The sequence below is a fragment of the Cryptomeria japonica genome, chromosome 3, assembly GCF_030272615.1.
Source record: "Cryptomeria japonica chromosome 3, Sugi_1.0, whole genome shotgun sequence".
NCBI lineage: Eukaryota > Viridiplantae > Streptophyta > Pinopsida > Cupressales > Cupressaceae > Cryptomeria > Cryptomeria japonica.
Genome location: NC_081407.1, coordinates 986,200,644 through 986,223,451, shown reverse-complemented (window position 1 = coordinate 986,223,451; position 22,808 = coordinate 986,200,644). Strand labels below are relative to the sequence as shown.

Below are 22,808 nucleotides of genomic sequence, written 5' to 3'. Positions count from 1 at the left end.
TCTGATACCATATGTAACATACTCAATTCTTTATACAAGAAAAGTAACTAAATTTAGCATAACGTAAAACAAAAGTTGCTAGTAAATTTGCATATGAAATTTTTTTGTGTTTGAAATAGCCTTACAATATGGTACACATGAATTACTTTGAAATGCTAAGGTAAATTTCAATAAGCTTCTAACATGAACATTTCTCTAAATATCAACATATATTCCTATTAAGAAATGAAATTACATAGCATGTAGAAAGAGAGTTTAGAATCTACTTTAATACTAAAAGACTAAGATGTAACACAAGTTTCAACATGAATCTATAGAGGAAGAGCATCACTCGAGCACTTTTCCTCCAACCACTGACCTAGCAATCCCCCGCACTGTAATGTCCCCTTTTAGATTTCCTCAAATTATTATACTTATGACTTGATTCAAACACTTTGTAGGCTTATTGTTATAGAACATTAAGATTAAAGAGGACTAGTTCGATATATTTATAGATGTGAATATAGAATGTAAAAATGAAACCTCCTTGTCTGATATAGTATTCAATATGCAAAGGGATCTATATTCACAGGAAATTCTGATTGTCTTGATGTTACAAAGTTATAATTTTAGATATAGATATCGCTGTCTCTGTTGTGTCTGATAGTTTGCCTCATAAACCTGATCCGAATAAATATTATTTGGTTGCTTTTCCTAATATAGAATTATGTTTATTCAACTATGACATTGTCACTGCTATAATTTCTTTCAACCATGCGTCCTTTACCCTTGCAATGGGGTGAGTATTACCATCCTCTTATTCAGTCGTCCCTTGGCTCTTGAGAGCCCTATAAAAAATATAGAAAATAACTAAGTATTCCATTATTGCCCATTGAAATGAGTTTGAATATCTTCTTATATGTTGCAATTGGAATGACAAGTCATGTCCCTTCATCATTGCCTCCCTTACTCATACTAATCATACCTCTTCAAGATGATTAAACTTATCGATTAGATTTCCTAATCAGCGCCCAATAAGTGATCTGGTTGTTTGTAATTGAATGTCACTTTATGTCTCATAATTAATCTTCTTAATAGTCGGTGCTTGCTAAACAGTTCCGTGTCTTCTCACACTCGCTGATCATTGATTATATCACTGATAATATTTACGTTATCTATTAATTGTTGTCCCCTTACCCACATACGATTGGTCTTCTTACTCATTGATACCACCATGATTCATTCTGTAGATTACACTCCCCTTAGCTTAATCATATCTATATTTGTTATTGCTACCTCCCAGTCATTGTTATCGATCCCCTCTTAGCTGATGATTAGTAGTGGAAACAAAACCTGATTATGTTCTTCAAGTATCGATGTTCCCATGCTCCCACGATGACTTTCATGGTCGTCCATTATAAGTTTGCCTCCAATCGATATCTTTCACCTAATCAATGTCTCATGTTGTTCACCGCTATGTTGATGACATTTAGATATGATGCTTGCAATAGACTTGTTGAGTGTATGCAGATTCCACGTGGATTACCTTTGCTGAGGCCTTTATCCTTCAATCAATAAATCACTAATTTCATGAAGTGATAGCGAGTCATCCATATATCAGCTTTATGATCCATAGTTAATATAATCGATCATTGTATCCTTGTTTCTATTAATAAAAAGTTTAAATCTTTAATTTAAACTTATTTAATCATTCTTCCAATCGCTATTGATTCATGCCTAAGCCGAGTATGATCATATTCGTCATCTGAAATATCGTTACCACTGATGATCCCATCTTAGCTCAGGAGTGGCTCGGGAACGGGACATTACACGCACACCTTCCTTCTGGAAGTGGCCCTACACTTTATGAGGTTACAGACACAAGAATGAGTCAACGTTGCCATCTGAACCTAGAGTTGCATCCTGCACAGTTCTAGTCAGTCACACAACTATAGACTCCTCCTAACTATGCATGACCCAAAGACTAGCCAAAGTTTTGGTGGCGCAAAGGTTTTTTATACTGTATCACTTAACATGAAAACTCTAATGGGAGAAATACATTGTGAAGTTTGGCAAGAGCTGCAAGTAGAGAAATCCTATAGGCAACTGGGTTGATAGTGAAAACTGGAGGTAGAGCAATCCCAGAGGCAACTAGGATTTGCGTGTGCATAACGGTTGGAAAGTGAGGGCTAGAATACCCATAAAAAATGAGATAAGGCATATTAAACAATAGAGGGTTGATAAAACTAGACTAGCGAGGTGTTGGTAAGAGTTTGGATGTTTAGAGAGAGAATAGGAAGGTATAAGAAGGACCTTCAGTGGAAAAAAATAAAGCACAATCAATTAAAGGAAATGGACTTGGCTGGCAAGGCACAAATGAAAAAAAATATAGAGGTTTGAATTTGGAATTGCAAAAAAAGAACATTTGTCTTTGGAATGATATATTGATTAGCTCTTCCTTAATCACCTTAGCCATTTGCATCAGCTCATAAACAATGTTTCCTTTGCATAAACAATGTTTCCTTTGCATGATAGTTGCTGTTTTTGCCATAAGATATGCAGCAGAGTTACATTTGCATGGAATGTAGAATAGCTTTATGCAAAGTTGTAAAATCCTCCAAGTTTCAATTAAAAATTCAATATTCAGTAAACTTAATCAGAGATTACAAAATATGTTTAAATTCACCCTTAATACTAAACTAATACTTTCAAATTGAATCAAAAACCTTTAAAACACTGAAAATCACCTAATAAAATTAACTTCATGGGCATCCACTAGGATTTTTTACATTTTTATTTTTTAGCATGTGTATGCCATTTGTGTGGATGGTTTATTAAGCAGCTCAAAGAGATCTGTCTGAGTCTAACTCAAAATGAATTGGTTGGATATAATAGGTATTTGACACCGATTAGAAACAGGAAGAAAACAAGGTTACAATTTTTCAAATTGGCATCTAGGGAATGACCATAAAACAAAACCATTAAAAAATCAACAACAGAATTAGATCTTTCCCTTGTCTTGTATGGTAGTTGCTGTTTTTGCCATAAGATCAGCAGCATTGTTACATTTGCACGGAATGTAGCATAGTTTTAAGAAAAGTTGTTGAATTCTCCAAGTTGCAATAGAAAAAATAAAAAATACAGTGAACTTATTCAGAGACTAAATAATATGTTCAAACTCACCCTTAAAATTCATGCTAAAGCAACTCTAGATTTCATAGGAAACAAATTATCTCGAATTTAATCAAAAACCTTTAAAATCTTGGAAATCACATAAAAAGTTAACTTCGTGGGCATCCACTACGATTTTTTCCATTTTAATATTTTAGCATGTTTATGCTGTTTGTGTGGATGGTTTGTTAACCAGCTCAAAGATGTATCTGAAGATTTTGAACAGATAAAATGGGCATCGAGTCTAATTCAAAAAGAATAAAATGTGTGACTAAATCTGATTCACAAGGACGATTCAGAACAGATACAATAGGTGTTTGATAATGATTTGATACAGGGGAAAAAGATGGTTACAATTTTGAAAATGAAAAAGACATCTAAGGAACCAACATAAAATGAAACCATTGCAAAAGCAACAATAAAATTTGAGTCCAATGGCTAAACTATCAACAAGTGTTGTGCCACCATTGGATAGATATTTAGGCTTTGGCTTTTAATTAGGTTTTATTTTAATTTGTTAGCCTCAATTTGAAAATGTTAATTTGGTAAAACTAAATATTAATAAAAGTATGTGTATGAATATCTTCCTGAACATTAATAAATAATCGCTTAATCATAACAGATAACTAATACATACAAATCTCATTTTATAAATAGTAATATATATAGTTTTATATTTATTTCTTTTATTTATTAGTTGGAAAATAAAAATTATTAAAAAACATTATACTTTTGAACTTAGTCAAGAACTTTTTTCCAGATTTTATCAACTGTGGAAATTATTTTGAAATATATCGTTGCCAAACACAAATATGAGCCTTGTGTCTTGGGCTTTGTGACTAGGAAAATTTGAGAAGTCTCATGTCTAGAGTCTAGACTACAAGACATTAGCCAAGTGCGAAGAAATTATATTTGCCATATGACAATCAACAATTTGGATAATTAATTGTGAATCCCATCAACCCAATTGCTACTATGAAACCTCTCTTTTCAGATGGAAGAGAGATTTATTGTGCATTTATTTTCCAAGTATTGCTGGTATGAAATAATTTGTTCTCCAAAAGAAATTCCTGTCATACCTCCCCAGGCCTGTTGTCCATGAATTTCCTTTGGTATCTGCTTCGATGTTTAATTTATACCATCTGTGCTCAGGTAGGATCTTGCATGGTCCTTGACTTGAGGGGGGGAAACCATAATGGAACAGAAGATCCCAATTCTTGGCACATGTTATGTCTTGCATGTTTGTGGAGTCAAAACTAAATGATCACTTATTAAGCTTCATGTAGTTGTCATTTTCAACTGACTTTTGATGATTCAGATGACCTCAATTTGTGCGCAAGTTTACCTTTTAAAACTATTTTATTCTGTTATATCCATTATTCCAAATTATTAAGGCAACAGTCATAAGATGAATGAGTTTTATTAGTTTATATTTGTGCATGTGTATGATACATAGTATTTTTTTATATTTTATCTTTTTTTGCAATTTCTAAATATTTTTCATTGACTCTAAATTGGATATTACACCAGACTTTGTAGTGCCTTATATGGCCCAAATATAGGCTCGCACATGGCCAAGTCCAGATACAATGTCCATGTCATATCCAAGAGTATGATATCTATATCCAATATCCGATACATGGTTAGGTATATCCAAATAGGGGAGGGAATGTATCAAATGTGAATTAGCGAGATTCACAGGTAAAAATATTCCATACATTAACTAGAAAAAGATTACAATATATAGAAGTTACAAAATATTGTAGATATTAATGATGTCTAACTACCTCTAACTACTGACTATTGTAGACACCTAATTACAATATTGACCATTACCATTATAACGAATTATTATTCTAACACCCTCCCTTAATGGTCAATCTATCAAAAACACCAAGTTGTGCCCTGAATTTTACAAACTTATCCGAGCTCAAAGACTTGGTGAGAATATCCACAGTCTGATCCGTTGTCGAAACATACTGCAATTGAACCGATCTATCTTCTACCAGCTTGCAGATGTAGTGACAATGAAGTTCGACATGCTTGGTACGTTCATGGAAGATTGGATTTTTATCCAGTTTGAGCACCCCTTGATTATCAGTATACAAGGGAGAAGGACCTGCTTGCGGCATCTACATGTCAGAAAGCATCCTTCGGAGCCAAACTACCTCACATGCGGCCTTGACTGTTTCCCAGTATTAGGCTTCAGTCAAGGAAAGAGCCACGGCATGTTGCTTCTTGCTGCTCCAAGTAACGGCACCTGTACCCAGAAATGGATTTTCTATCATCCACTGATCTTGCCCAATCTGAGTCAGTATAACCAATCAGCTTTGGATCGTTGCACTTGCTATACAGAAAGTCATAGTCTGAAGTGCCTTTCACATATCGTAGCACTTGCTTCGCTACAATCCAATGATTTGGAGCTATCATGAAGCGAGAGATGTAGCTGACAGCAAAACAGATGTCAAATCTAGTGGCAGTGAGGTAGATGAGGCTGCCTCCTAGTTCCCTGAATTCGGTTTCGTCTACTGCATGTGAATCAGACTTGGCTGATAACTTCAGCCCTTTCTCCATAGGTGTGGAAGCAGGTTTACAATCCTGCATTTGAAACTTGTCAAGCAAACTGCGAGCATACTTGGATTGTGAAATAAAGATACTGTCATCGGTCTGCCACACTTCAACACCTAAGCAATAATAGAGAAAACCCAAATCTGTCATGTCAAAAGCTTGGCACAAGTCCTTTTTGATGGCTACAATCAAATGTGTTGAATTGCCAGTGATGATCAAGTCATCCACGTAGACAACAGATTAGTGTCAGAGGGATTGCGCTGAAAACCATGTTCAACCAAATACTGATCAATCTTGAACCAAGCCCGAGGGACTTGCTTCAAGCCATTGAGGGCGTTTACCAATCTGCAAACCTAATGTTCCTTACCAAGAACCTTGAAGCCAAGAGGTTGAGTCATATAAACTTCTTCTTGCAACTCACCATTGAGGAATGCACTCTTAACATCCATCTGGTGAAGTTTCCATCCAAACTGAGCTGCAATGGCGAGAAGACGATGAATTGTGCTCATCTTGGCAGTAGGAGCAAAAGTCTCCTCGTAGTCAATGCCCTCCCGCTGTATAAAACCCCGAGCAACCAATCTGGCCTTGTACTTATCCAAAGTACCATCTGCATGATACTTGACTTTATAAACCCATTTACAGCTGATAGGTTTCTTTCCAGGAGGCTGATCAGAAAGAACCCAAGTGTCATTCGTCAGAAGACTATGGTATTTTGTCTCCATAGCCTTTTCCCACTCAAGAATGCCTTTAGCCTCGGAATACGTCTGGGGCTCATGGATGTTGGCCATAAGTGCAAAGTTGATTGTATTATGTTGCTTTCGCTTGCGGCGAACTGGTCTATCCTCAAGAAGCTCATCATTATGAAGAAATGGTCAAAAGGGGAGAAACAATCGGTAGAAAGTTTTGTCAGTACCCTTTGTCATTGTTGTCAAAGGGGGAGAGGAAACCAATAGTATACCGGATACTACATGTGTTGACATCAATGCCAAAAGGGGAGATTATTGGCATTGTGTTGTCATTGATCTCAATCGGTATTGATGTCATTGATGTCAACCGGTATTGATGTCATTGATGTCAATCGGCTTTGTGGTCATTGGAGTCAACCGATATGCAAGTTAGTGTCACTGGTATACAAGTTAGCGTTGGGGAGAAGAAACCGGTACCTATTATATAAGTTGGTGTTAACCGGTGAGTTGGCATTGGAGACAGTCGGCATTATGGCAATGTCAACTAGTGAGTGATGTGTTTGCAGTGTGTTGTTGCCAACCAGTAAGCATGTGACCAGTAAGAAAGCGAGGTTGAACTAATGAAGGACAGGCAACCGGTATGCAGTTTGATTTGATAACACAGATCAATCCTACAGGCAAGATGTGTTTGGTAATGATGAAGAAGATGAAGATGAAGTTGAGGCTCAAGTTGATCTTGAAAGGGAGCTAGTAAGTGCCCTAGAAGAGCTGAAAAATGTTAGGAATGAATTTAAGAATTACAAAAAATCAGTTCATGAAGAATGCAGCCAGTTGAGAACATGTCTTGAAGAGTCAAATAAAAAATATGCATACTGACAACTCAACTAGAAGAAGCCAAAGGAATGACTGATGAATTAAAATCAGTCTTTGATGCCAAGAAGGGAAGATGTGAGGAGTTGGAGGTAGAAGTGGAGACAAAAGATAAAGGGTGTTAGAGGCAAAAAGGTGAAATGGAGAATCTCATAAAAGACCTTGAGAAGTACCGAGATGAGCTCAAAGTGAGGATCCGGTATGATGGCAGCACTAATGCCTTGGACAAAATGTTGAATAAACAAAAACACTCCAAGGATACTGGCGGAATAGGATATGATACCAGTGAATGCTCCACAAGCAAGGATATCTCCAACAAAGAAATTCAGTTTGTCTCCAAAAGTGCAAATGACAAAAGTCAGACCATCACAGTCAGAAATGCTCCAGGGAAGAAGGTTGACCTAACTACAACCGATGAAGACATGAAAATGAAGACTACTGCTGCAAGAAGGAATAATGTTGATCCAAAAGGGAAAGGGAAGCTGAGAGAAGATGGCTTCATCAGAAATAAGAACATGCGAAAACAGCCTAGAAGACCCTCAGCCAGTAGAAGACAAAAAGTTGTTGCTCACAAGACAAGTGTGGAAAAGGAAGTGATCAGATGAAAGGACTATAGAGACTAGACAACTCAAGAACAATCCCCACAGAAGTAGAAATGGAGAATCCAAATCAGCAAGATCACCTCATGTTGGGCAAAACAAATTTGTAAGTTATAAGCCCTCTTTCTCCGATTATTGTTTTTCATGCAAATATTATGCTCATAGGGTAGATGATTGTAAAAAGAGGTCCAGGAAGAGACAAGGTGTTTTTCCCAGGAATAGCAGTTTAGTTATTATGCATATGCCCACTCCCGGTTGTGGTAACAAAAATTATAGCTATTCCAAGAAAGTCATGAAGGTAATAGATTTGGCCATAAAAACCATGAATGCAGAAAGAAGAAGCCTTAGACATATGGCAGCCCTTCCACTTTCTCTTCCAACAAAATTGCAAGATATAGCAACTATGGTCAGCATGGAAGAGATGACAGAATGTATAGGAGACAAAGACCTGCATGGCACAAAAGGAGAAATACTCTTGCAAGATCAAGAAGTCTATTGAAACCGGTGGTTGGCTACAATAGCATGATTAGGAGAAGCTCAAACCGGATTGATAGAAGGTCCTCCAACCATTTGTTTGGCATGAACACAGTATTTTACTATAGCAATGTTTCTGGTGATACTGCAGAATCTTGTAGAGCAAGGACCAATCAGCAAAAGAAAATCACCACTGCTCCAGAGACAGCAAATGAGAAAAGGAGGGAGATCAAGTAGGTATGGAGAAAGAAGCAAGAGAACACATCCATGCAGGCACTGTGCATTCAATGAACGGGTCATATCTCCTAAGGCTTAAAGGAGATGCACAATTGTAGGGGAAGCTACATATTGATCACATCATTCACCCCCATAGTTGGAATGGACTAATGAAAGGACTGTTTGCTGCCGACACAAGGAAGAAGATGAAATGACAGTGTGTGTAGTTAGTGCCTTGGCTACACATCTACATATGTGAGATGGATTACTATTGCATGTGTCAATGGATGGTTCAAACAGCAAATTGGGATCAAAGGCATTTGACTCAAGAAGACAGAGGTTAGAGGAAGGTGTTTCAGTAGAGATATTTGTCCGGTATAGTAAACTGGTATGTATAGTATGTTACTGGTATGGATATTAACCGGTATTGCAGATTATGTGAGTCAATGTGTTCCAGGATCATTGCAATGACTACTATGGCTTAGTTTGAGGAAATTATACCTTGGGCAATATTGGAGAAGTTTAAAGTGAAAATGTAGTGGTCTGGTAGTTGACCTTATATGCATGCATCATTTTGATTTAACCAGTTTGATGGTGATGTAGTTTGGCATTGTGGTCATGTAAGATCATGTCACAAGTTGTGATGGATATCATGGAAGTGGAAGACCATCTGCAAATCATATATGCTCAACCCTACCAATATAAAGCTCAGATTGGAGTCCCCCTTTAGGACTTGACAAGCAAAGAAGACCAGAGATCTATGGTTCAGGGGGAGTTCATAGCTTTACATCCCTTGATTTTTGAACCATATGCTTGACACAGGGGGGAGATCAAGTGTCTATGTTGTTGTACCGATAATTTTGAGATATTGGGAAGTGCTCATCAGTCCCTATTTGTGATTTCTTTCAGTGTCTATTCAATTTGTACTTAATTGAAATCACAATTGGACCACCGAGTGTAAGGAACACTAGTCTGGTGTACCAGGAGAGTTACCTGCACAAGGGAGAATCTACAATTGGTATCAGATGGGTATATGCAATTGGTATCAAAGCCAAAATTCCCTATTAGATAAGCTTTCTCTAGATTGGGTAGATTCTAGAGTTTGAATACAATGGTTAATTTTGAGTCAATCCCTATTCTAGTGTTTGATGGTTCAAACTATTCTATTTGGGGTTGTAGAATGGAAGTCTACCTGTGCTCTTTAGGCTATAATGTTTGGATGTCTGTCAAGAATCGATACTTTGTCCCTGCATGTCCTCCAACCAATTCAAATGCTATGAGAAAATACGAATGCAATGCTGAAGCAATGAAGGCTATCCTAAGTGGATTATCTGATACAATATTTTTCAGAAGTCAATAGGTGCAAATCTGCAAAGAGCATATGGGATAGATTGAAGAAGCTCTATGGAAATAAACCTAGCACTGCAGAACCGGATTGTGTGAGCAAGAAGAGAAATGGAACACATGAATATACAGATAATAAAGATAGATCAGTCAGCTGCTGCAGCAATGATGAAGAGGAAACGCATCTCCTCATGGCTCAAGAAACACAAAGTGAGGTGCACACATTATAAAATGATAACAGAGAGATTATTTGCAGGGGTTACAAAACTCATTTGTAACAAAGTGCTTACTTTGTATTGAATTTATAATTCATTGTAATCATTGGGTTGGTGCTCCTTGGGTTGGTGCCCTAAATCAGTAGGGGTTGGTGCTCCTTGGATTAGTGCCCAAAATCAGCAAGGGTTGGTGCTCCTTGGGTTGGTGCCCTAAATCGGCAGGGGTTGGTGCCCTAAACGGTGTAATACAGTTGTTTATTGTGAGGCTGGATTGGAGCAGTAGACTCCAGCAGAATTTCTCACCGAGGTTTTTCCCACATTGGGTTTTCCTCGTATATTCAGTGTTATGTGATGTGTCATTGTGTGTGCTTGCTTATTGATCATTTCCTTTATCTCACCGTTATACTTCCTTAGTCTTGAAATTGCTAACCAGTACACATAGTCAAGTTTAAAAGGCTTAAGGTTGTTGATAGCCACTGATTCACCCCCCTCACAGTGGTATCTTGTGTTCTACAGATATATTGTCTTGATCCACCATTTAGGTCAGAGGGTAGAAGTACTAACATTTGGCATTGGAGGAACAACATCCCCTGGAGTTTCCGGAACAAGTCATCTGGATGCAAATCCTATGAAAAATCAGGTGGTGTTGGATCAGTAGATTCCTCATCTTCAGAGTCAGAATGCTCTGAAGCCCTCCCATCATGGGAACCAAGAGGAAGGCGAACACCAACATCCGAAGTCTTCACAGACTGAGTCGCAGAAGTAGGTGTAGTAGAGGGCATCAATGGACCAGTAGTCTCATCAACCACAACATCACGACTGAAAATGAGACGATCTGTCTCCACATCAATCAACCTGTAGGTCTTGTGGTTGTCGTTGTAACCAATAAACATAAGTGTTTGGCTCTTTCAATCCAACTTAGAACGCTTGCCGTCTAGAATCCATACATGAGCAGTAGAACCAAAGACTTTCAAATGGCCCACTTTAGGCTTGTGTCCTGACCAAGCTTCTTCGGGAGTCATCTTCTTAACTGCATGTGTAGGTGACCAATTCAGGAGATAGATTGCAGTGTAAACTACTTCAGCCTAGTATTTCTTAGGAATATTTCTATGCTCTATCACAGAGCGAGCCATTTCAATAATGGTGCGATTTCTATGTTCAACAACACCATTTTGTTGAGGGGTGTATGGTGTGGTGAGTTGGCGCTTAATGCCATGTGTAGCACAAAATGTAGAGAAATCATTGGAACAAAACTCCCCCACATTATCTGACCTTAGAGTGACAATCTAAGAAGTGGATTCTTTCTCAACTAAGGCCTTAAACTACTGAAATGTACTGAACACATCTGATTTATTTTTCAAAAAATACACCCACATTTTACAACTGAAATCGTCAACAAATAACAAGTACCTGCAACCAGTAACAGACGGAGTGTTCATTGGCCCACATACATCAGCGTGAACTAATTGAAGGACCCTGGAGGTTCGCCAAGAATCACCATCTGAGAATGGTGTCCGATGCTGCTTCCCAACTTGACAGGTTGCACAAACTCCATGATTTTGAGGTTGGATCTCAGGAAGACAAGCAACCAAACCCTCCCAAGATAACTGAGAGAGATAGTGCACATTTAAGTGCCCATAACGTTGATGCCAAAGTGTTCTGATGGATGTACTCCTAGCAACCAGAGCGTGCTCTTGAGAATCGTCGGAATCAGCAAGTCTATACAAACCATGATCCTCAAGTCCCATAGCAATTGTAGTGCAAGTCTCCCTATCAACAATGTTGCAAATGGACTAGCTGAAGACAACATCTAATTAAGGAGAATGTCTCATGATTTGACTGACGAAGAGGAGATTATGTTCCATGCCTGGAACATAGTAGACATCAAGAAAAATTAAACCCTCTACCTCCTGAGTGAATCTGGACAGTGCCCTTACCAGCAACTGTGTACTCTTCTCCTCCTCCGAAGATTTTGAATCTAAGAATGGTTCCAATTTCATGAACCAATCCCGACGATGAGTAAAATCCCGCGAAGCCCCTAAATCAATATACCAGGCAGAAGAGTGTATTGGATTTGTTGATCTCTTGGCCATAAAAGAATAAAGGCAAATTCTTTCTGCTCAGAGTGTCCGATGACATTTGCCTTTTGTTGAGACCCTCCCTGCTTCTTTTGTTCAAAAGCCAATCGAATACGTCACTCAACCTTCATGTGACCAAACTTATGACAATAATTGCACTGAACGTTCTTCTTCTTCTTACTGTCTTGAGAAGAACCAGAGCCTTTCGACTGAAAAGATGGGGCCTTCCCTTTATTCTTCGCAAAAGATTTGGCAGAGAACGCTTGCTCGATGGAGGTGGAACTGAAACTGCTTCCAAACTGTTGGCGCAACCAATCTTGTTGTAAAAGCTTGTTACAAAGATCTGGAAACTTCAAATTGACGTTAGTGGAAGTGATATCGAGTGTTTCAATGAAATGCTCATAAGATTTGGACAAACTCTTCAGTGTGATGACGACCATGTCCTCTTCCTCCATTGTGCAACCAATCACCTCAAGTTGGTCACAGATGTCCTTGATCTTGGTCAAGTGATCCTGCAGAGGTGTCCTCTCGTCCATCATAATCGAAAAGAGCATATTCTTCAAAAAGAATGCTCTACTCTTGTCAGAGGTTTCATGGAGACTCTTCAAATGATCCCATATCTCCTTCGCAGTTTTGTCGAATGGTACCTAAGGTAGCTGCTCATCGGTGACGGAGAGTTTGATGAGCATGACAGCTTCGCGGTTGCGCTCATCCCATTTGTCCTGATCCTTGCCAATTGTAGTAGGACAAGACACAGTTCCCAAAACAACTTGATCGAGGCAACGATATTCAAAGATCGTAAGCATGAGCTACTCCAGGTGTTGTAGTTGTGGCTGTTGAACTTTTGGCTGCTTTTGAGCATTATATTTGTCAGAGATGCCATCACGTACCCTGAGGTCGAACTAGTGAAGGCACGAATTCCAAGGCACAAAAACAGCAAATGAAAACAAGTTCTGCAAGTCGGATTCTGAGGCAAAAACTGAAACCCTAGCACGGTTTTCGAGGCAAAAAATTCTAGAAGACCCAAAAAAATCGAACGACGACCCAGAAAAACTCTCAAAAAACCAACCAAGAATCTGCAATCATAATAAAATTTCACCTTGAAACAGACGTCAAAACCCTAGGTGAATGTGCGAAAACCCTAGGCGGCAAAAAAAGCTCAAAAAAATTGCAGAAAACCCTAGTAGCAAAAACAATATAGAGGGTTCGTGAAAAAGCCTAGGCGAGCAGAGAAATCACGAAACCCTTGAAAAACAGGCTGCTCACAAAACACCGCCGCTCAATTAAAAACGCAAAAAAAAAATCGTGTCTAATGACTGCCAATAAAATTGCGCAAGTCATGACTGCACAAAAAAACGTGAAAATCGCTTTTTTTTTAAAAAAACACCGCTCGGACAGTCCGCAGAAATCACAATTTTTCGTCACGAAACACAGGTCGTGCATGCATGCAGGCGGGAAAATAATCACGTAGGCCGAAATACGGGTGCGAAAATGAACGTCGCGATCACAATACTGACGCGAAAATATAATCGCGCGTTAAAAAAAATGAAGCATAGAGGGTGCGAAAATGAAATGCGGTGTGAGATGCAACAAATAATCCACGAAAAAGACAGAAGAAGAATCGTGGCTAGGAGATATAAGTCCCGACGATTTGCAAAAGAGAAAAACAAAAAACGCAAAAGAAACGATCATATTTTTGCACCCGTGAACAAAGGTCAGAAAAACAAAAAAACCCTAGATGAGTTTGGATGGAAGTCACGAGCCATGAAAAACCCTATTCGGTTTTTTTTTTTAGACTTGGAAAATTTTCAAAAAAATAGGCTGAATAATATTTTCGAAAAATTTCTTTACTTGTGACTCTAATACCATGTGAATTAGAGAGATTCACAGGTAAAAATATTCCATACATTAACTAGGAAAAGATTACAATATATAGAAGTTACAAAATACTGTAGATATTAATGATGTCTAAGACTCTAACTACCTCTAACTACTGACTACTGTAGACACCTAATTACAAAATTGACCATTAATATTATAAAGAATTATTATTCTAACATCAAACAACTCTGCCATACAATGAATTGGGAACCAAGGGTAATTCACTATGCCCTCAGAGAAACCTCTAAGAACATCTAGAGAAACTTGCTTTTAAATATCTAGATGATCAGAAATCATTGATAAGAACATTAACTAGGTATTAGAAAACTAGCAAAAACATAAGTTCATGAGACACTAAATTAGATTAGAATGGAAAGGAAACTCTGGCCCTAGATGGTGTTAGCCCATTCAAAAGGCTTAGGAAAATCAAAAAAAATTGTAGTGATTTCATCTAACCACCAATAATCAAATACAAAAACTCATAAAATGCAGTGTTCCACAGGGACGCGTCCCCCCCCCTTTTTGGGTGCGTCCCCCCGTCAGAGACATCTCGGGGACGGGGGGACAGGGACACGACGTCCCCCGCCACCGCCACCCAAACGCCACCGGGACGTGGAGACGTCCCCGCATCTCCGCGTCTCCCAGGGAGACGTGGAGACGTCTGGGCGTCTCCCCGTCCCTCAAGAGACGTCCAGGCATCTCTCAAGGGACGGGGAGACGCCCAGGCGTCTCCCGCGTTCCCACGTGAAAAAAGACAGTTTTTTATTTTTTTAAGTTTTTTTATAACATGTGCCTTTTGGGGGGGGTTAAGAGGTAACCCTAATTGGACGTGGGCCCCACCCTACCCCCCAAAACAACACAAAAACATGTTTATTTTGGATTTCACTCTCATTTTGGAAAACGGATTTTTTTTCCAGCAACTTGAAGAAGAGGAAATACTTGAAGAAGATTGATTGAAGGGGTGAGAAAAGTGACTGCAAGCGTGATAGGAGCTAGAAGAAGCAAGAAGAAGAGGAAGAAGAAGATTCTTCTACATTTTGGAGAGATTTTTCAAACACAAGGTAGGGTTTTTCAACTTCTTGTTTTTTTTTGTTTTACTTTCCGATTTTCATTGTTCTATGTCATTTTTGGTTTTTTTCCCTATTCATCTCAAGACTCAAAATGAGATTTGATGTTGAATCTTGAGGGCAAAATGATTCAAGATTCAACATCAAATCATTTTGCCCTCAAGATTCAACATTAAATCTCATTTTGAGATGAATAGGAAAAAAATTTAAAAATATATTGTTAAACAAGGCTGATTTTATTTTTATTTTTATTTTGTGAAATGCAGTGTCAATTTCACAATGAGCTCCCAAGGCACGAGTGAAGATGACATGGAAATCCAATCTCATAGTGAGAATGATTCAGAATATGAACCTGAAAATGAGGGGGGTGACCATGGGGCTGATCCTGGAGCCCAATCTAGTTCTATGGCAAGTGCACCAGCTAGTACAGGTTGCCCTTCAAAGTTGTTGGCACCATATGCTAGGGGTCATTTTGATCCTAAGTCTCCTCTAAAACAGTTTGCTTCACAAATATCAGTACAAGGCACTGCATCACATTCAAGTGGGGGAACAAGGAAGTGGAAGTGCAATATTTGTGACAGAGAATGGTTCGGTAGCATTAGCAGGGTGAATGCACACTTTCTGTTTTGGAGAGGAAAAGGTGTGAAACATTGTAAGTTTTTGGAGGAACCCAAAAATATACAGTACAGAATTGAGTTTAACAGGCTTTGGGGGGTTCCAGATGACACAAATATTTCAATGCCTACTACTTTGTCTGCTAGGGCATCACTTCACGACAACCAGAATGTGCCAGTGCCACATACTTCTCATGCTTCGCAGGCGGGAGGAATGGTGTTTGGATCTCCATCTACTTCCACTTCTACTGCTGCCAGGGCTGGGAAACGTAGGTTGCATACACCACAGAGCAACCCCATTGCTGATATGTTTAATGTGCAGCTGAGAGATGAGATAGATGAATCCATTGGCAATTTCTTCTTTGCCAATGGCATTCCATTTCATGTTACACGGTCTCCTTATTATAGGAAGATGATGGATATGGTGGCCAAGGGAGGACCATCTTATGTGCCACCAGGGGAGACGAAAATGAGGACCTCGATCTTGGATAAAAGCTATTCCAAGATCAATATTTTGATGGAGAAGATGAAGGCATGTTGGGCGGCATCGGGGTGCAGCATAGTTATGGATGGGTGGACGAACATTAGCCATCGTCCACTCATCAACATCATGGTCACATGTGCAGAGGGCCCATACTTCCTTAGAGCAGTTGATTGTACAGGGCATCGTAAAGATGCTGATTTCCAGTTTCAGGTCCTCAAGGAGGCTATTGAGGAGGTTGGGCCACAAAATGTGGTCCAAGTAGTGACGGATGCAGCCTATGTGTGTAGAGCAACAGGGAGACTCGTTGAGGCAGCCTATAGACACATTTGGTGGACCCCATGTTGTGTGCATGCCATGAACAATGCACTCAAGGACATGGGGAAGATTGACTGGATTAGAGGAGTGGTCACCGATGCGAGAGATGTGCAGATGTTTATCTGCAACCACCACACTTCACATGCACTCTTCAGGACCTTCGCGAAGAAGGAGTTCTTGAAACCAGTTGAGACTAGATATGCATCCTATTTCATTCTCTTGGAGAGAATGATTGAGTTGCAAGAGGCATTGCAACTCATGGTTATGACTAATGAGTGGAATAGGTGGGCTGAGGCCAGGACAGAGCAGGGGAGAAGGGTGAAGGAGATAGTGAAGAGTGATGTGTTTTGGACTAATGCGAAATACATTGTCTCCATCAATTCTCCAGTATTCCAGGTGATCAGATATGGGGATGGGGATGCACCTAACCTTGGAGAGGTGTATGAGTGCATTGACTCTATGCTTGACCAGATGAGGGCTGCTGTGTGAGTGAAGGACCCCTCTCTAGCATTCTACAATGAGCAAATCCGGCCTATCATTCAGAGTAGATGGGACAAGTTGAACACTCCTTTGCATATGGCTGCCTTTGCCTTGAATCCTAAGTGGTACAAGGCTAGACCGGGTAGAATGACACCGATTGAGGATGATGAGGTGAAGGCGGGTTTCTTTAGGTGCATAGAGAAGATGTTTGATTCCAGAGATGCCGGCACAATGCGCACTGAGTGGGGAAGATTTGCCACTCTTAGAGGTTATTCAGATGCGGCAAAGATGGATATAGACACTATGGCACAGGAGGACCCACTTTTGTGGTGGACTTGTCATGGCCCGAAATCTTTGACCACCACTCTAGCCATCCGTCTGCTATCCCAGGTTTCCAGTTCTTCAGCTGCTAAGAGGAACTGGTCTACATATAGCTTCATCCACTCTCTTAAGAGGAACAGACTTACCTCTAAGAGAGCAGAGAAGCTTGTGGTTGTACACAGTGCTTTGCGTCTCATTGACCGCAAGACACTTATGTACAAGGAGAGTCCAGCGGCACGATGGGATACAGATTGATGAGGATGATCCTACCACTTCAGATGCAGGGCTAGTTGGTGTGAGCTTGAGGGACCTTGATCCTGAGGAGTCCAGCAGTTCCAGTGAGGAGGAGTTCGCAGATGATTAGAGGCCTCCATTAGCTACAGTTTGAGTTTTCACTTTTCAGTTTTGTCATTTTGTATTTGACTCGTCTCTTTTGTAATGCTATTGCTACATGTATTTGTATTTGGCTACTCATTGTAATGATGAATCATGTAATCATCTTTATTATTATAGACTTTGCAATGGCATCAGATATTCATATTTTTCGTTTTCCTTTTTCGATATTCATATGATAGAAATGAGAAATCTCCAATTTGACAATTTCATTTGTCAAATTTTATTTACTTTTAGCAATTAGTTACGTATCACTAATCTAAGTAATCTTGGTATTTCCTATAGTTTTATTTGAAATCTAATTCTTATACTGTTACACTGTTATACATCTTTTCAAAACTAGTTTTTCAAGTACTATATGTATATATATGAGCACCACCACCCCGCCACCCCCCCCACCGCCGTCCCCAAATTTAGGCCCTTGGTCCCCCCGTCCCGGAAACGCGTCCCCCTCGTCCCCCCGTCCCCCCGTCCCGGAAACGCCCGTGGAACACTGATAAAATGGTTTTTGATCTACCATGATATTATTTGGTTATACAGTTTTTGTTTATTTTGGCTCACAATTTATCAAGGAAAATAAACACAAAGAAGCTAATGATGCATGTACAGACCTAACCAAAACATCTAAAAAAGGAGTAAAAGATATAAGTATTGATCTTAACTTGAAAATACAATGAATCAGAGACTAAAAAAGACTATTCAACACAGATCATCTAGAAATGGAAACCAAGTCTATGATTATGTCAAAAAGATTCAAAATGGAAGTTGATCAGTAATTTATTAATAGAAATAAACACCAAAAAGCTAACGATGCATATACAGATCTAACAAAATCATCCAAAAAAGGAGTAAAAGATATAAGCATTGATCCTCACTTGAAAATACAATGACTCAGTGACTAAAAATGACTATTCAAGACAAATCATCTAGAAATGCAAATCAAGTCTTTGATCATATCAAAAAGATTGAAAATGGAAGTTGATCAGTAATTTCATCATTCCTATTGACTATGAATTCAGAGTTCGAATTATATAAGAGCATAAATAGAAATAACCTTAAGAAGCATGAAGTCCATCTCGTCTTTCAATATTTCGCCACTTGTCTTTAAGATCAACCTAGAAAGGCATTTCATAGGCATATTAATTCATTGAATTATCTTTTAAATAAGAGTAACCAGAATAATTCGTATCAAAGCACAGATAGCCCAATGGCGACACTGCAGATACAATCACCAACAATCAAACATTCAATTTTTTTACCATGGCAAATGATTTTTCCCATTTACCTCAGTCCTCTCTTCAAAAATATCCCGATTGTTTTCAAGAATATATTTCCAACGCTTACCATACCTGCAGGAATAAACATGGTTCTGATAAGCACAAACACTTTAAATCATTCTTAGTGGCAAGTGTATTGAAACCTTCCATAAAAGCAAACAAGAGACATTTCTCATCTACCTAAATTGATATATTACTAAGGTAATGAGAAAACCATAACAGAGCCCCTAAATAATTAGTCTCATTATTGGCCCATAAGTAATTAGAAACATCATTAGAGTCCATAAATGATAACAGATTTAGCTTTGAACTTTACAGAGTACCATAAATATAGCTAGAGGATAAAAATATAACAGTCCATCTAAAAAAACCAGATGTGTATATATCCCATGTAGACCCAGAAAAATCATGTAAATATTTCAAATATTTCAAATGTTCAGAAACAGAGCTTTTCTTGTAAAAGAGTAATCATATTAGAATAATTACCATAAAGCGTTTGAAAAAACAAACCCAGGTCTAGCTTAAGATTTAGAAGATCAAATATAGAAGTAGGACTTCAAAGAGAGAACAGATAAGAGTAACTAATATCCCTATCATTAGATAACAGACACAGCCAATTGACCTAAATGCTGCAACAGATATAAACAAAAATATAAGCATATAGATTAAGGAGCATTAATCTAGAACACAGTAGAATTATTTTACGAGCCGAGCATTGACAAGGTCTGCCCTGGATGGTGACCCTCTCTCCTTGGGCTGAGAAAGCCCTTTTTTTTTTCTCAGGAGGTCTTTTCAGCCATCTTCCAGTTTGTGACACTGACCCCCTGATCCTCCAGAGAACTCTTCCCAAAACAGCTTGGCATTTTGCCAGTGGATGGTACTAATACTGGCTACCCATTTCCTCAAAGACCACATTTTCCAGCAGTTCAATCCAGTGGTTCTGCTACTGGAAAACAACACTCAGAAAAGAAATGCACTTCTCCATAGACATCATCAGCTTTTCAAGGTTGCGGTTGATGTTAACACACACTACCAAGTTGTTAAGGAACCTTATGGTGCTAACAATGGTACTCAAAGTTCCATAATGGCATTTACATTATCCCTCTTGTTCTTTATGGGGAGAGAGACCTCAGGGACTCTCCTGTCATAAAATGATGGTGATATGAGATTTTGTTTTGCTGAGGCAACCCCAGAGTCCAATGAAGATGAGATAGCTGATTGGGAGTGACATTGATGCCTTGGGTGGACTGAGTAGTTGCTATGTGCGCATAGAGGGAATTTTCTATAAAGTGACTGAGATGGTCACAGAGGTTTGGGCCTGGACTGCTTGGGATACAAGGGCAGCTTACTTGGAAAATGGTGAAGCCAGGTCTACAAAGTGAGAAGGTTGCTGATATGGGTGAGTTGCTTTGGGAGCCAACCCATTATTCCCAATGAGGATGGTGATGGTTTTTAACTTTCTCTTTTACAAATTTTCAAGCCAGCTAAGCTGCTTTCCAGCTTGCAACTGTTCTATCTATTGCCTACTTAAGAGTATTGATATCCTTAGGCAGCATTTTTGTTTTCTTTGGACAATAGTTTGAGAATTAGACAAGGACAAGGACAACAGTTCCATCTAGCATTTTTCCCTTCAAATGGTCGAGTTCGTCATGGGCAGGGTGTTTAAATAAGCATTTATGACCAGCTTCCTAACATAGGATAGAGTTTAAGATTAAGCAGCTAGAATTACATCAAACTCACCGGATGGAACCTTATTGCTGCTGTCAGAAAAGGACAAATGACATGACCAGGATGGAAGGAGTGGTGTAGATTTGATGTGAGAAGGCATTGTTTCAACTTTCAACATTGACTTGCAATTTGATTAGAATTAAGTTATTAACCATAAGTTTAGGTGAAACTTATCTAGATCAGGGCTTTTCCAACATTGCATCATATTGAAACTCCTTAATGTCTGAGTTAATAATTGGTTAAAAATTGTATTAGAATTTTACATGAAAAAATAAGTTGCCAGTTCCAGTTCGGGCTTGGCTTTGGGTTTGAGGGTTTGGTTTGCGGGTTCAGGCAAAAAAACATTTTGGGGTTGGGTTTGTTTTGGATACGTCCATACAAAAACATATAAAAATCAGAAATATATACATATTTGCAGCAGTAATTAAGCTCAAAATACGCCACCATATTGATAACCAAATATTAGTCAAACTTGAATGTCATGATATATATTAAACTTTAAAGTTAAAAATAATAATGTCAAGTGTCAAAAATCAGCCATCATTGATCATTGAGCAAACATCACATGGGTCATAAAAAATATCAGCATCATCATCCATATTAAATGACTTCTTTCCTGTAGGTCATTTGACTTGCGTTTACTTTGTTTTTGTTTTCAAGTGATTTAAGTTTTAAGGAAAAATAGAAATGATGTTGTTAAATGCTTTCTTGATCTCATTGTGCAAATGGGTTTGTTAAGATTTTAAAATGGAAATAGATTTCATATTGTTGTGTAGACTTTAGATTGGGGTTTTTGGTTTGAAAAAAATGTACAATTGCACCCAAGCCCTTCTAAACTTTCCAAAGAAATTATGTTTGACAAAAATGCAATCCCTAGCCTATTTAAATCTAAAGCATTCTTAGTTTTTCATTTGGGATTTAGATTTAATTCAGTTGTGCAAACCTTGGTATCTAGACCAAACAGATATGATTTATTTTTTATTTGTGCAGTTTTATGTTTTTGTGAAAAGCTTCAAGATCCGTGGAAGCAGAAACCGGCAAAAAATAACAATTAATTGTGATTAAATGTGAATCGCCAAAATGACTAGTTTCTGTTGTTTTCGAAGTTTCAGTTTTTTTTTTGCTGGTAACAATAGGTTCATGGTTTGTTTTGTAGCCTTATACATACATACATTCTTCGCAATATTGTGCAGACAAGTTGTTATTGTTGTCATGCTATTGATGTATGGCTTCCCGTTAGTCATTATTGGGAGGGGCCACATTGATAGATCTCCATATATTATCTAAAAAATTTAGCAACCATCATACCCTTAAACTATTTAGAATATGTTCTCTGTCATCTACATATGAATGCCCACCAAAAATAAATCTATAATTATAAATAATGCTTCCCTAGGTCCACCTCAAAGTTTTGAAAGTCGCCTTTACAAAACTTCAAACACATTGACAAATTCAAATGCTTCTTCATTTTAGTTAACTTATTTTCTTGACACAAATATGACATCATAATATGAACATGTTTAACATTTCCTTCATATTTCATAAATAATGAAGAAGCTATTTGTCCAACTCGAACTAGAATCCAAATATTGTGATTTAGATAGAAACATAGGCTTTACAGCCTGAGCAGAAGCTTTATATCCAAAATTCAACCATACAACTTCTAATGACCCAATCAATAAGGATGCAAAAATATAAATACTTACTTTGCTACTTCCTTTTTCAAAGTTTCTTCTTCAACCAAACTCCATTTGGTGGGTTTTCTCCTAAAAGAAATATAAGCTGATGTGTGAGAGCGCTTCAATGGAGAAACATGTTTTCTAACAGGAGTAGGCAAACGAAGTTTCCTTGAAGCAGACGGAGATTTATCCTGTTCACTATCAATTGTGTCTTGCTCGTCCCACTGTGATCCAACATAAAATGTAAGGCAATCAAAATAGCATAACAAATTCAGCCAAACATCATTATCTAAGTATATGAACTGATACAAGAATCTAAATAAATGAATAAATGTTTTAGGCACTGTTTTTCTAAGTTTCAGAAGATCA

General features: G+C 38.4%; 1 protein-coding gene across 4 annotated transcripts in view; it reads right to left on the bottom strand.

Annotated features, from left to right (window-relative positions):
- LOC131071698 (uncharacterized) overlaps positions 1 to 22,808 on the bottom strand; it is an 84,255-nt gene that overhangs the window by 7,517 nt on the left and 53,930 nt on the right. For 3 of the 4 annotated variants that reach the window (XM_058007646.2, XM_058007648.2, XM_058007647.2), the window contains exons 4-6: positions 22,467 to 22,663; positions 19,041 to 19,104; positions 18,810 to 18,870 (exon numbers count right to left, since the gene is read on the bottom strand). In XM_058007646.2, the coding sequence (XP_057863629.1) occupies positions 18,811 to 18,870; positions 19,041 to 19,104; positions 22,467 to 22,663 (321 nt within the window). In that variant the 3' untranslated portion in view covers position 18,810. Of the gene's footprint in view, positions 1 to 18,809; positions 18,871 to 19,040; positions 19,105 to 22,466; positions 22,664 to 22,808 lie in introns of those variants that run through there. The other variant, XR_009112580.2, reaches the window with a different exon arrangement.